This window comes from Oncorhynchus keta, chromosome 1 (genome assembly GCF_023373465.1).
Source record: "Oncorhynchus keta strain PuntledgeMale-10-30-2019 chromosome 1, Oket_V2, whole genome shotgun sequence".
NCBI lineage: Eukaryota > Metazoa > Chordata > Actinopteri > Salmoniformes > Salmonidae > Oncorhynchus > Oncorhynchus keta.
In genome coordinates this window covers 52,817,493-52,831,041 of record NC_068421.1, presented here as the reverse complement: position 1 = coordinate 52,831,041, position 13,549 = coordinate 52,817,493, and the positions used below count along the sequence as shown (strand labels likewise).

Here is a 13,549-nt window from a genome sequence, read left to right as displayed (position 1 = left end):
TATTTTACGTGCTGCCTAATTTACGTGATTTAGTAAACGGTTGGTTAAAATAAAGGTGTCCGTGTAAAAATTATATGGGAATTGGCATTGATGCTCTGTCATTTTTTTATTGCAGAAATTAATGTGTGTAGGACTTCGGACAGTAAACTGCACTATTGATGACATTACATACTCTGAAAAAGGTAAGCAAGAGAGAATTAAAAGTTTTTTTTTTATAGTATGTAAATAGAACAGAGAATGTGATTGTCAATCTTAACTTGTAAAAACTTCATCGAACTGTGAAGTACTCTGACAGTAAAGCCCATCAGTGCAATACTGCCTTCTACTGGTCAGCTGGCAGAATTGGCTTTCTGCTTTAACTCTTTAGCTCTGTTTTCGTATCCTCAAATGTTCTAAGTGTTTAGCTTGCAAGGCTCTCCCAACGCATCATCGGGGGCAAGCCACCTGCCCTCCAGGACACCTACAGCACCCAATGTCACAGGAAGGCCAAAAAGAGCATCAAGGACAACAACCACCCGAGCCACTGCCTGTTCACCCCGCGATCATTCGGAAGGCAAGGTCAGTCAGTACAGGTGCATCAAAGCTGGGACCGAGAGACTGAAAAACGGCTTCTATTTCAAGGCCATCAGGCTGTTAAATAGCCATCACTAGCACATGAGAGGCTGCTGCCCTATATACATAAACCTGAAATCATTGGTAACTTTAATAATGGAACACTAATCACTTTAATAATGTTTACATATTTTGCATGCCACTCTGACATTGCTCGTGCCAAATATATATATTCTTAATTCCATTCCTTTACTTTAGATTGTATGTATTGTTAGATATTACTTATTAGATATTACTGCGCTGTTTGGAGCTAGAAGCACAAGCATTTCGCTACACCCGCCCTAACGTCAGCTAAACACGTGACAGTACCATATCATACAACGTGATAACAGTTCACATCTATTCTCCTCAGTGACAATACTCAGTAGCAACCTCATGTGATTGTATTCTTATTATCCAACTTTTATCAAATCTACATATTTCATATTTGTATTTTTCAAATGTGCTTTTGAGGCGGAAATGTCAACATTTTTGCTCAATTAATGATCGTATATGATTCAGACCTGAGAGTTTTGTCTGTGCGGGTATGTGTCCTAAACTAATTTGTCTGTCAAACTTTAACCCAAAGTGCAAAGGGTTGTATGAAGCCTTACAATTTGCGTCGCAAGTGATCATGGTGTAGACTGTAGAGGCTGTCTGGCCGCTGCTGACCTGGTGTGTACAGTGAACAGCCCCTCGCTGGCCGCGTGACGCGGCTTCCATCCCCTCTCTCACTCTCTCTCTCACACACTCACACACACACACACACACACACACACACACACACACACACACACACACACACACACACACACACACACACACACACACACACACACACACACACACACACACACACACACACACACAACAAGTAACCAATCTGAACTTCACACAGCTCTGGTCTTTGCAAACAATCATCCCCACTAAATGTAACAGCAAAATGACTTACATTGCCAACCGTGGTCAGCTATGCAAAACGAGAATAGGCGGTATTCATTTACTTGTGATTATATTCATCAAGGAAATCTTAACCTCTTGACTTTTAACTCAATAATACAGCTTGCGTTGATATCCAGAAATGACCTGGACTGATCATTACAGAACAAAATAAAACATTACTAATTTATGGTGAAAAGGAGTCATTTAGAGAAGATGGTCCCCGAAATCAAAAGTTCAACGAAATAGCATGTTGCTCATTTAACATTGAGATGCATTGTAATATATTGCCTCACTTCATTGTCGTGATATCTTCATCGGATATGATACATTTATTTTAATATGATAATTTTAATAAAGAATCCATATTTGTAAGGTTATATCAGAATCCCCATGCTTATCGTTTTTTGCGTCACCATTCTAGCCGTACATCTCAGCCATTCTGAGAAAGGTCGGGAACATCTCATTTCTTAACTTATTGGTGAACATAGTGTGCTAGAAAGTTTTTTTTAAGTAGTCACTTTGTCAAAAGGTGAAATGAGGATTTACTTCCCTCCAAAACCACTCAGTGCGGTCTTTGGTCTTCAGTGTACCTGTGTACTTCTGTTCCCCTCCCCAAAGCGCTCTCCATATCTCTGGCGGAATCGAATTCCATAGCTGCTATGCTACAATGGGAGAACTGTTTGATGGACGCTCTGTCTCCTTCTCCCTCCCCCGGTTCAGGTATTCCCCCTGATGAGGAACCTGAGCTTCAGAGAGCACCGGCCGGGCACCACCTCTCATGGCCCTCCAGCCCTGCTCAATGCACGCAACGACTCCGAAAAGAGAAAGCAGAGTATTACTGTACATCATATTTGTTACGGGATACAAGAGTGGGATGAAATATATATATTTCATGTAATCGAATTTTAGATAGTGTTGATTGTACTACATGCAGTGGAGAACGTGGTTATGTACTCAAATCAAGATGAACATTTAACATTTCTAAAGGTGTATATAGAATATCGTCTGTAATAGTACTCAACATTTGTTATGTTCTACACTTTACACTCAATGTAAAGTGGTTTGGTTACTTACGTATCCATTTTTTAAAGGTGTGAAGTGTCTTCTGGACAGCATTGCTACACGCAGCCTTGAATTCCTCCACATAATGTCCGGGCTCTGTCTAGATCAATTATTATTAGCAGTGTAAAGTAAGGCAGCCTGTAAAATGTAGCACCCCCATGTCCATTTTTATGGGCTTTAGTGGATCCTATTGTCTGGAGGTATTTATGCCAAAAGATAGACATTTGCCAGGAGAGGGAAAAGAGGGGGGGCAAAACAAAACATCGCATGATAGTCTTTAAGCAGTTCCATCTGTCCGGCAGAAATTTCAGGCTAATAGCCTGTAGCGCTTCAGCCCACTGCCCTCACTCTCTCTCTCTCTACCTGACTCTGTCCTATTAAATCTCTCCACTCCTCAAAAAGAAAAATAAGATCAGAAAGTCAGGAAAACAATCAGAACTTGTGCTGCAGACCCAAGTCAACAGGGCTAGTGGTGGGGTGGTGATAATGAAGAACAAGCCCTAATTACAGAGGGAGAAACAAATGACCCCAAGAACTCGGTGATGTGGAAAAAAAGCTCATCATTCTGGTGTGTGTTTTTTTTTTAAAGACTGCGCGCTCTGTGAGCAGATGACTGCCGCTCACCTTGCCACGGGGTCTGCTTGAGATTGGTTCATTGTCAAGGATTTTTTTTTTTTTTTTTTTACCCATGATTCCATATGGTATGGAGCGGGCTACATGTTGCCCAACATGCCAGTGCAAATGTTTTCTCAATTAGTTATCTTATCTCCGGTGAGTGCACCAGCATCAGATGAAGCTTGCTGACAGCGTAATGGCAGGCAAAACCACGGAAGGCTCCATCAAATGGCAGCTCTGCTACGACATCTCAGCCAGGACTTGGTGGATGGTAAGTTGGCAGCAACCGAAGCTGTTTTTTTCTTCCGCGTTCTTTCCCATTTGTTCTTTTAAAAAAAACGTCCCTCTTCTTTAGATCCTTCAAAAAAGACAAAAACATTTTTTTTTTACTCCATTCTTCAACTTCACATTGAGTGGATTTTAAAATAGTGGATGGTTTGTTTTTGTGTTTGTTGTCAATGTCAGTCCTCTCTGTAGGAGCCTTGTCACTCATGTCCCCTTGTCTTTTTCTCTTCCAAGTCTCTTGTCGTCTCAGTTCTGTATGCCAGTTCTGAAATATTGTTCTGCCGGCGCTGTGCTTATTTGTTCTTGTTCAGTGTTTAACATTAGTTTGTCTTCAGGAAAATAAATATCCATTTGCGGAGTAAATATTTTGTTCACAAAAAAACTATTCATCTGCTGACTGTAATTCAACTTTTCTGCAGTGCACGGATGAGTCAGCCCTTGCCATAAGTAAAACCAATATTTTTGCCAGCTTCGGCTCGTGTCATCTAGTTAAGGAAGGTTGAGTGAAGGCGTTGAAAAAAAGGACCAAAAAGTGTTGCACCGTTTCTGTCAGACCTCTAGTTCATTCTAGTTTACCGAGTGTGCGGAGCATCGCACTCCGCTCCTGAGCTCTGACACGCAGCGGCAGCAATTAAAGCGCACAGAAGAAGAAAAAAAGAAAAGAAAAAACATGCCCTGGGACGAGTCGGACCCAGCGCCCGGGCAGATTAACTTGCTTGTTGTGGTCAGCGAGGCCAGACAACCTTTGACAGCCCTGTCGCTCCAGCAGCTACGGGGAGAGGTTAAAGTGGAAAGGAGGGAGAGCGAAGGAGAAAAAAAAGACGAGTGGAATTTGTAGACTTTGCTGAGAGACGAGGAGGGGTAGGGGGATTCACAGTAGTCTATTGTGGCCAGTAGATACAAATGAGCCCAGTCGGGCTGGATAAAAGGGCTTTGAAACTCCCAGTGCCCTGTGTTCATTAGGGGATGACTCGTTATCCCCGGCATCGTTATATTCCTATTATCTTTAATATTGCCAGCATAATTAGAATAATTATTTTTGGAAGGGGAGTGTGGTGGTGAGCACTGGTCCTTCTCTCCACTCAGGTTCCTTGCCAGATTGTATAAAATAAAGTAGTTGTATTGCCAAGAGACAATGGCTGTATTATTCCTCTGTCAGAAGACCATGAACTTTAGAATTCCACTCCGCTGTCCCCCTCTCTCTGCCTCCCCCGCACCCTCTCCTCGCCCATGCCACCTCGTCCACAGCGGCAGTCAGCAAGCAGCGCTCCATGCCTGTGTGTAGGGAACTGATGAGGGGCAGAAGGAGAGACACGGGAGCCTTTCTCTCCCTGTCACTTTCATTCGGAGTCCCAGTGTAATTGGTTTTAGACCTTCACTACAGATGGAGACATGTCACAGAGGGGAAAGAGGTGGTAGTGGTGGTATAGTTTTCATACGGAAAGGGGTAGAGATGTGTGGGCATTCCTCACTGTCGCTTTCTCCCCCTCTCTCTGGGGCCATGGGGCTGAAGACGGGATGTTCCCCAGTTCGTGGACTTGCTCATTTTGAGTCATCTCTAGCTACTTAAAACAAAAAAACTTTTATCCTCTAAAAGAAAATTAAGCTTTCAGTTGGTCTCTTGCACATGTTCTTACAAAAATGTAATTAAAGTTGATTTACTTGTTAAAAAGTCGCCTCGTGAGATATGGTAATTGTATGTATGTGTGAGTATGTAAAATCACCTGTAAAATCCACCATGCAACGCAGGGATATATATATATATATATGAAAATGTGTATTCCTGCGTTGCATGTTGGGTTGTACAGGTGATTTTGTGAGCAGTAATTGCACATTAATGAATCAGTATTGTGTTTAAAGCAGTATAAGTACTGAAGAGCTATGAATTAATTTAGTCATCAGTCAATAGACATTTGTCAATACATAATCTGGTGTTGAATTTCAAAGATGCTACCTACCTTGCATTTATTTAGCTAATGTAAAATACATCATTAAGTGTTTTTGACATTTCAATTCTATAAAACACCATGTATTTTCTGCGACTGTTATATATTAATATGTTGGTAAATGTAGTGAAGCAATGTTGCATGAGTGTTGCAATTCATTATTGATTTACTCAGAAAATGTGATTTATATGTTTCTACAACCACTGTTTGTTGTATTAGGGAAAAATGTATCAGTAACACCATATTTGTTTCTAAATCAGTAACTCACTTGGAAAATGTCCTATCGTGTGCCAATACTAAAAATCTGCTTTAAAAAATGTGGAATGTTAAATGTATTAGGTGGTTGACCAAGGAAACCGAGATGACGTTTCTTCAAATGGATCGTGTCCTCGCTGTATTAATAATAAAGAAAGAGTCAAAGGTTTACAATGACATGGTTATTATGGGAATGCTGCGGGATGGTTTCCAGTTTAGAAGAGGCGGAGTGGAGGCTGTTTTTATTAATTACCATCCATGTGCTCCCATTCACTTGAATTAGTCAACAGTTGCTTCGACTAATTTAATCCCCCTGAAATGTTATATCAGATTTTTGAATGGCGCTGGAGGTTAAATTCGGTTACAGCGGAAAGAGGATTATATGTTTAGTTTCAGAGCCACAGCTCTAGTAATTATTTCAGATGATTAGCACAGACTGTGTGGAATTCATCCGTTTTATTTGAGCTCAAATGTTATTTGGCATTCATCATATTTAATGGAAGTAGGTCTGACCATTTTGCCCATCTCTGCTCTCTTTATAATAATTCAAATGGATATAATTTGCTTCAAGGTTTGCCACATTATTACCATTGCAAGTTAGACGTCTTGTATTTGACAGGGCAAAACCCTCATCGCCCACATTGTAAATATAAGTCCACATTTTCCAATTAGTAATCCATTGAGCTTTGTTTTCTAGCTTTGTCAGCTATCGGACTTTGCTACATCAACTGATGATTGCTCTATGTGATCCTGCTGTATACCTAAATGTGTATTATTTCATGTTAATTTTAGTGAGCATTTCACCTCGGCTGTGGTTTCCACACATTTGCCGCTATCTCGTTAAATACAGGGGATGGAGACTCCATCCTCTACTTTTTTTTCATTGACTACACTGGCAAAACAGCTTGCTTACTTGAAATGCATTTCAGAATTAGAGGTATGACATGGGCTCTTTTAGTGGGCCATCTTGTACATGAATTTATACTTCATTAGTTTCATCATTGTAAGGTTTGTTCATAAAGGTGCTTTCATGATGACCGGTTCAAATGCACATCAGAAGTGCGTGCCTCCCCGGCTCAGTCAGTCCTGGTCGAGCTACGCTCTTGTAAAATACTCCAAAGTACGAAATACTCCAAAGTACAACATACTCCAAAGTACTATGACTAGTATCCAAATGATACTAGTCATAAGTGTTGCCCTTTCAGTCTGCACACCTCACCTCCACCTCGCCTCCTGTGTGCCTACTTTTCTACTGAACTTGCTCGGTTTGTCTCTACTTCAAACTTCACGCTATGGTCTATTTAAAGTAACCGTTCCTGTCTTTTTAAATGTGGTTATATTCTCCATTATTTGAAAATATTGTCCAGTAGCAGGCATCAATGAAGTATTACCTTTTTTTCCTGATATAGATCCTATTCTATTTTCCATGTGCCCTGTACATTTCACGTGTTACTCGTAATTTAGCGTTTTGAGAGGTGGCGGGGCCGGGGCTCTCTGTGTGCAGTGGCTGTGCGGAGCAGCTCTATGTGATAAATACACCCAGGCTTTGTTTGAAGTCGGCCACTCTAATTAACCCTGTTTGTGCCTGAGCCATGGGGGCTGCGGGCTGACCCGCCAGTGTGTTAACGCTGCACTCATGTCATATTTTACCACCGGAGGGAGTAATGGGATTTCAGCTGCACGACAAGTGCCGCTCCTATAATCCACTTGTCAGTGAGCAGAATCCCCCCCCACACACACACCCACCAGGCAAATGTGCACAGTGTGAGTGTACAGTATTCTCTCCTACTGTAAGTAGTGGGCATATGAGAGTGTGAGAGCCAGTGGTAGAGAGGGGGGATGGCATGAGGGAGTTAAATAATGACCATAGTCATTTACCACCACCCCCAACTGCCTCCCTAACCCTGCAACTATAGCTGTCATATTTATTTGGAGTGGGGGAAAAATCATGCCCTGCACCTGATCTGACACTTTCAAATAACTGGGAATTAGTGTCTCATCACCTTTATTATGTGTTGCCTCTAAATGAAGCTCAAAGCTAAAAAAAAAAAGGGAGAAAATGAATCTGAGACCCAAAGAACAAACTGTCACATATTTGTTTCAGCAGAGATGTTCTTCATAATTGTTGTTCATTATTTTGTCATCTAATTGCAATTGTTTATTCAGGAATCAAATGATTCAATTGAATTGCTCTCCTGGGGCACCGCGGATCAAACTCTGATTTGCCAACTTGATGAATCAGGCTTTGTGTCCGTAAAGATGCAACGGCATTGTGCTCACAAGTTGTCTTTGTTCTGTGTGAAGTCGTGTTCATTAGCCAGCCCTCACATCTATTCTGATAACACATGGGACCATTGCATCCAGATTCACAGGTTAAAGGGATACTTCAGAATTGAGGCCCTTTATCAGATGAACTCGTAGATAGCATTTTTATTAAGTCTCTGCGTGCTGTTTGAAGGATGTCGCTAACTAGCGTTCAACTGCACCGGGTAGATGGCAGCCAGAGTGTATGGAAGCTGAAGACATCCTACAGTAGTTCTTCCACGGCCTGCATACTCACCAGACATGTCACCAACCATTGAGCATGTTTGTGATGCTCCGGATGGACGCGTAGTACGACAACGGCGTGTGCCCGTTTCCCGCCATTATCTAGAAACTTCGCACAGCCGTTGAAGAGGAGTGCGACAACGTTCCACAGGCCCCAATCAACAGACTGATCAACTCATGAAAAGGAGATGTGTCGTGCTGCAGGAGGCGATGGTGGTCACACCAGATACACTGACTGGTTTTCTGATCCACTCCCTTACCTTTTTTAAAAAGTTGTCTGACCAACAGATGCATGTCTGTATTCCCAGTCATGTGACATCCATAGATTAAGCCCTAATGAATTGATTTCAATTGACTGATTTCCTCATGAACTGTAACTCAGTCAAATCTTTGAAATTGTTGCTTGTTGCGTTTTACATTTGTGTTCAGTGTAGATAAAGGGCCTCAATGCCAAAAATACCGAAGTATCCCTTTATGGCTGAATCTACGGGTGCCCAAAACAAGTCTAGATAGTGTAAAATCACCAGAAGTCCATGTGGCTGTATGATAAATTAAGTTATCACTGTAAGAAAGAAGATGTTTCCAGATTGCTTATGACAGCGTCTCATATTTGAAAAAAAAAGAATCATTGATGCAGAAGTGAGCAGTTTTGGGTTTTAAATGTCGGCTTTATGCTCATTTCAAATGCTTAAACGTCAATATTGTATTACTCCACACGATCGGAGATGGCAAATGAGCAGTTTGGCGCATTTTAGCAACTCAATTTATCTGCCGTTCCACCATGTTACCGTCACAAAAGACGTGGAACTGTCAGTGTTTGGGCCGTCTTCGTCCTACCTGTGCGTTGCCCATGTGGTGCAGTTACCGTGTTAGCATCATATTGTGCACAAGATGTTTCCAATTTGGTCTCTTCTATGGACTGGAGAGAGATGATTAGAGGGGAGGAAATTGGAGGATTAAAATTGTCTGCTTGAACTTCCGGAGCACTGCATGCTTGCTCTCCTTCACTCTCCCGCTCTCTCGCTGCCAGAGCAGCCATAGGCCCTACAGCCTGGGAAATTGTCGACCGGTTCACATAGACTTCCAGACTAGGTGTGTGTGCGTGTTTACCGGGTGGTGCACAGTGTATGATAGCTCCCAGTGTGCGTCAGGCTGTCAGCTGGGTCTGTATCAACGGCCTGATATGAGTCACTTCTCTCCCAGGGTAATGATGGGAATTGGTCATTGTGTGACCCTGCTAGACGCTAGCGGACAGGTACTGTATGTATGGCCACAATAAGATTAGAAACGTTAGTAGTTTGTCCTCTAGAATAGGTTATGTCTAGGAGGTATTAATGAAACGTGTACTCGTTTTTCTACATTCACACTGAACTAGAAAGTAAAAATGTTGCTGTTATATATTGTTTGCAAATGATCGTATTTTGTATAGTTGTGTTTGGTGCTATAATTTCAAATCTTGGTAAATTAGCTAATCTTTGTTGATCTACCGCTACAGTGGTCTGTGCAAGTTGAGGAATAGTGTTTATTTTGAGTTACTTGAATTTCTAGTCTGGATGGGATTTCAGGCTCTTTGGCTTCTTTTTGCAATATAGTATTGGAACATTCTGAATGACTAGCAGAAGGCCGTAATATCCGTTCATATGTTGAGTGTCTCAGGCAGAATCCCATGCCTCAGGGCGTCTTGGCTTTCTTTGTGTTGCAACGTATATCTGAAGCGAAAGACCATAGGAGGCAAGTATAACATTTAGAATCTATTGCTCATGTTGCCACCTCATGTACTTGGCCTTTTGTTACAGTACATTTCGAATATGCTTATTTCTGGTAATATTACACATTTGGTATCGGAGAATTCTCACCCATAGTGACAATCTGACGCTGTTCTTGGATACAGGCGGATCTTGATGAGGCTGAGTGGAGGGCTGCTCTCATTTGGCACCTGGTGATGTTGTTGGCTTGTGACCAGGAGAAGAGCAGGAAGGAGAAAATCGGCTTTGGGTCGAGCGTGCATGTTAAAATAGACACAAACTGAGCTTGAGACGTTTGGGATTCAGCCCAGGCTATTTGACAAAGCATTCATACCTTATTTGATCTTATTGTTTATATCATCATTTCTTATAGATTATCACGGTCTTATCCACAAAGCACATGAGTACAGTTTTTACATGTTTTTTTTTAGGGGATAGATCAGCTATGAAATTAGCAGAGAGACTTGAAGTCTATCAAATAACATTACTTCATACATAATTTCTAATCCATTTATTATGCCCCTTCTTCCCTGGTTGGAGGACTTGGTGGAAAATGTAAAAATTCTCTCTTTTTTTCTCTCTCTCTCTCTATCTCTCTCTCTACACACACACACACAAAAGTATGTGGACACCCCTTCCAAATAGTGGATTCGGCTATTTCAGCCACACCCGTTGCTGACAGGTGCATAAAATCGAGCACACAGTCATGCAATCTCCATAGACAAACATTGGCAGTAGAATGGTCTTACTGAAGAGCTCAGTGACTTTCAACGCGGCACCGTCACAGGGTGCCACCTTTCCAACAAGTCAGCTCGTCAAATTTCTGCCCTGCTAGAGCTGCCCCAGTCAACTAAGTGCTGTTATTGTGAAGTGGAAATGTATAGGAGCAACAATGGATCAACTGCAAAGTGGTAGGCCACACAAGCTCACAAAATGGGAGTGCTGAAGTGTGTAGCGTGTAAAAATCATCTGTCCTCAGTTGCAACACTCACTACTGAGTTCCAAACTGCCTCTGGAAGCAACGTCAGCATAATAACTATTATTCGGGAGCTTCATGAAATGGGTTTCCATGGCCACGCAGCTGCAAATAAGATCACCATGCGCAATGCCAAGTGTCGGCTGGAGTGGTGTAAAGCTCACCGCCATCTGACTCTGGAGCAGTGGAAAGGTGTTCTCTGGAGTCCGACGGACAAATCTGGGTTTGGCAGATGCCAGGAGAACGCTACCTGCCCAAAAGCATAGTGCCAACTGTAAATTTTGGTGGAGGAGGAATAATGGTCTGGGACTGTTTTTCATGATTCGGGCTAGGCCCCTTAGTTCCAGTGATTCTGTGCTTCCAACTTTGTGGCAACTGTTTGGGGAAGGCCCTTTCCTGTTTCAGCATGACAATGCCCCAGTGCACAGAGCGAAGGCCATACAGAAGTGGTTTGTCGAGATCGGTGTGGAAGAACTTGACTGGCCTTCACAGAGCCCTGACCTCGACCCCATCGAAAACACCTTTGGTCTGAATTGGAACGCCGACTGCGAGCCAGGCCTAATCCCTCCAATCTTAATTGCAACCCTCAGGTGTCCAGAGACGAACCAATCTCTCCCCGTACACTACTATTTTACGATTTCCTTTTGCAATACGGTTATGTCTTACAAGGGTCTTGAACCCCTCCGTACAATTTCAAACGAGGTTGCCCTAAAAATAAATACTTGACCTAAGAGTACAATCCTTTCTCTTTGGTTGATGGTGGTTTTTCAGATATCGTAAAAGGACTGTTTGTAGGTCCATCTGAACACAGACATTATGATTTAACAACCACTCCTGGACCCGACTCCAAAAGCGAGCCACCAATGGACGGTACCAAAAGAGATGGATCTATTGATTCGCTTTCCTCGTGGCAGTCTGCACAGGGCTGACTGTTCAGTGCCCCGTATATTGAGCATTCTTTTTGTGGCAAGAGTTGTATTTACTAGTTTCGATTGAAAACGGAGTGATGCGTCAATTGTTTTGTACATCAATTCATAAATCCGATTCCATGGTATTTGGACATTTAAAAAAAAAAAATCTGTAAGCAACTGTCTTGAATTCTATACGGCATAGTTATCAAACTGATCCATTTTACGATTTATACTCGTCATTTTATGCCCATGCATGGTTTTCCACTGGAGACAGGAATTCATTGATTTGTCTTATTCTTTTGAGTTATTGCCATCTTCCATTTTTGTGGCAGAGCTGTTGTGAGTTGGTTTTACTTTTGCTTTGAGCCAAACATCTACATACACCTTTGTTAATTGCTTGCATGACAAGTTTGCTGTCCTTATTTACAACGTCATTCGTCAACATGATACCTTCCTTGTATCTTTTCCAAGAAAATGTCTCTTTCCTATGTCAGCACGTTGGAGTTTAGCCATGTTACTTGCTGTGATATTTGAAATTGGAGTTGTAACCAATTCTGTATGGCTTCATTTAAAAAGGAGGGATACTTTAAACGGGGATCAATTGTCAATCCCCCGGAAATGGTTGGTTTTAATCTGAATAACGGCAATAAGACCGCTTTTGGACATTGAATGTGCCTCTCTTTGGAAACAAAATTGTTTTACTATCGTTAAGTTCTGAACAGAACCGTAATTTTTCCCCCTTCCGTTCCACTTTTCTGACCAGCAAGATAAAGTTCTGAATGGTTTATATTGTTCCTTTTTAAACTAGAGAGTAGAGGTCGGCCGAATACGATTTGTCAACGCCGATGCCGATACCGATTATTGGAGGACAAAAAAAGCCGATGCCAATTTTTATATATATATTTGTAATAATGACAATTACAACAATACTGAATGAACACTTTTATTTTAACTTAATATAATACTCAAATATATAATGAAACATGTTCAATTTGGTTTAAATAATGCAAAAACACAGTGTTGGAGAAGAAAGTAAAAGTGCAATATGTGCCATGTAAAAAAAAAAATAAAAAAAAAATATGCCATTTAGCAGACGCTTTTATCCAAAGCGACTTACAGTCATGTGTGCATACATTCTACATATGGGTGGTCCCGGGAATCGAACCCACTACCCTGGCGTTACAAGCGCCATGCTCTACCAACTGACCTACAGAAGCTAACGTTTAAGTTCCTTGCTCAGAACATGAGAACATATGAAAGCTGGTGGTTCCTTTAACATGAGTCTTCAATGTTCCCAGTTAAGAAGTTTTAAGTTGTAATTATTATAGGATTTATAGGGCTATTTCTCTCTATACCATTTCTATTTCATATACATTTGACAATTGGATGTTCTTATAGGCACTATAGTATTGCCAGCCTAATCTCGGGAGTTAATAGGCTTGAAGTCATAAACAGCGCTATGCTTCAAGCATTGCGAAGAGCTGCTGGCAAACGCAGGAAAGAGCTGTTTGAATGAATGCTTATGAGCCTGCTGCTGCCTACCACTGCTCAGTCAGATTGCTCTATCAAATATCAAATCATAGACTTAATTATAATATAATAAACACACAGAAATACGAGCCTTAGGTCATTAATATGGTCAAATCCGGAAACTATAATTTCAAAAACAAAAAG

At 41.6% G+C, this 13,549-nt stretch overlaps 1 protein-coding gene across 7 annotated transcripts in view; it reads left to right on the top strand.

The window, feature by feature from the left end:
• The first annotated feature begins 3 nt into the window (after positions 1-3).
• The window catches only part of LOC118387580 (nuclear factor 1 A-type), a 236,119-nt gene continuing 222,573 nt past the window's right edge, over positions 4-13,549 (top strand). For 3 of the 7 annotated variants that reach the window (XM_052527435.1, XM_052527438.1, XM_052527428.1), the window contains exon 1: positions 5-3,481. In XM_052527435.1, coding sequence (XP_052383395.1) covers positions 3,386-3,481 — 96 coding nt within the window. In that variant the 5' untranslated portion in view covers positions 5-3,385. Of the gene's footprint in view, positions 3,482-13,549 lie in introns of all 7 variants that reach the window. The other 4 variants (XM_052527429.1, XM_052527454.1, XM_052527460.1 and 1 more) reach the window with 4 other exon arrangements.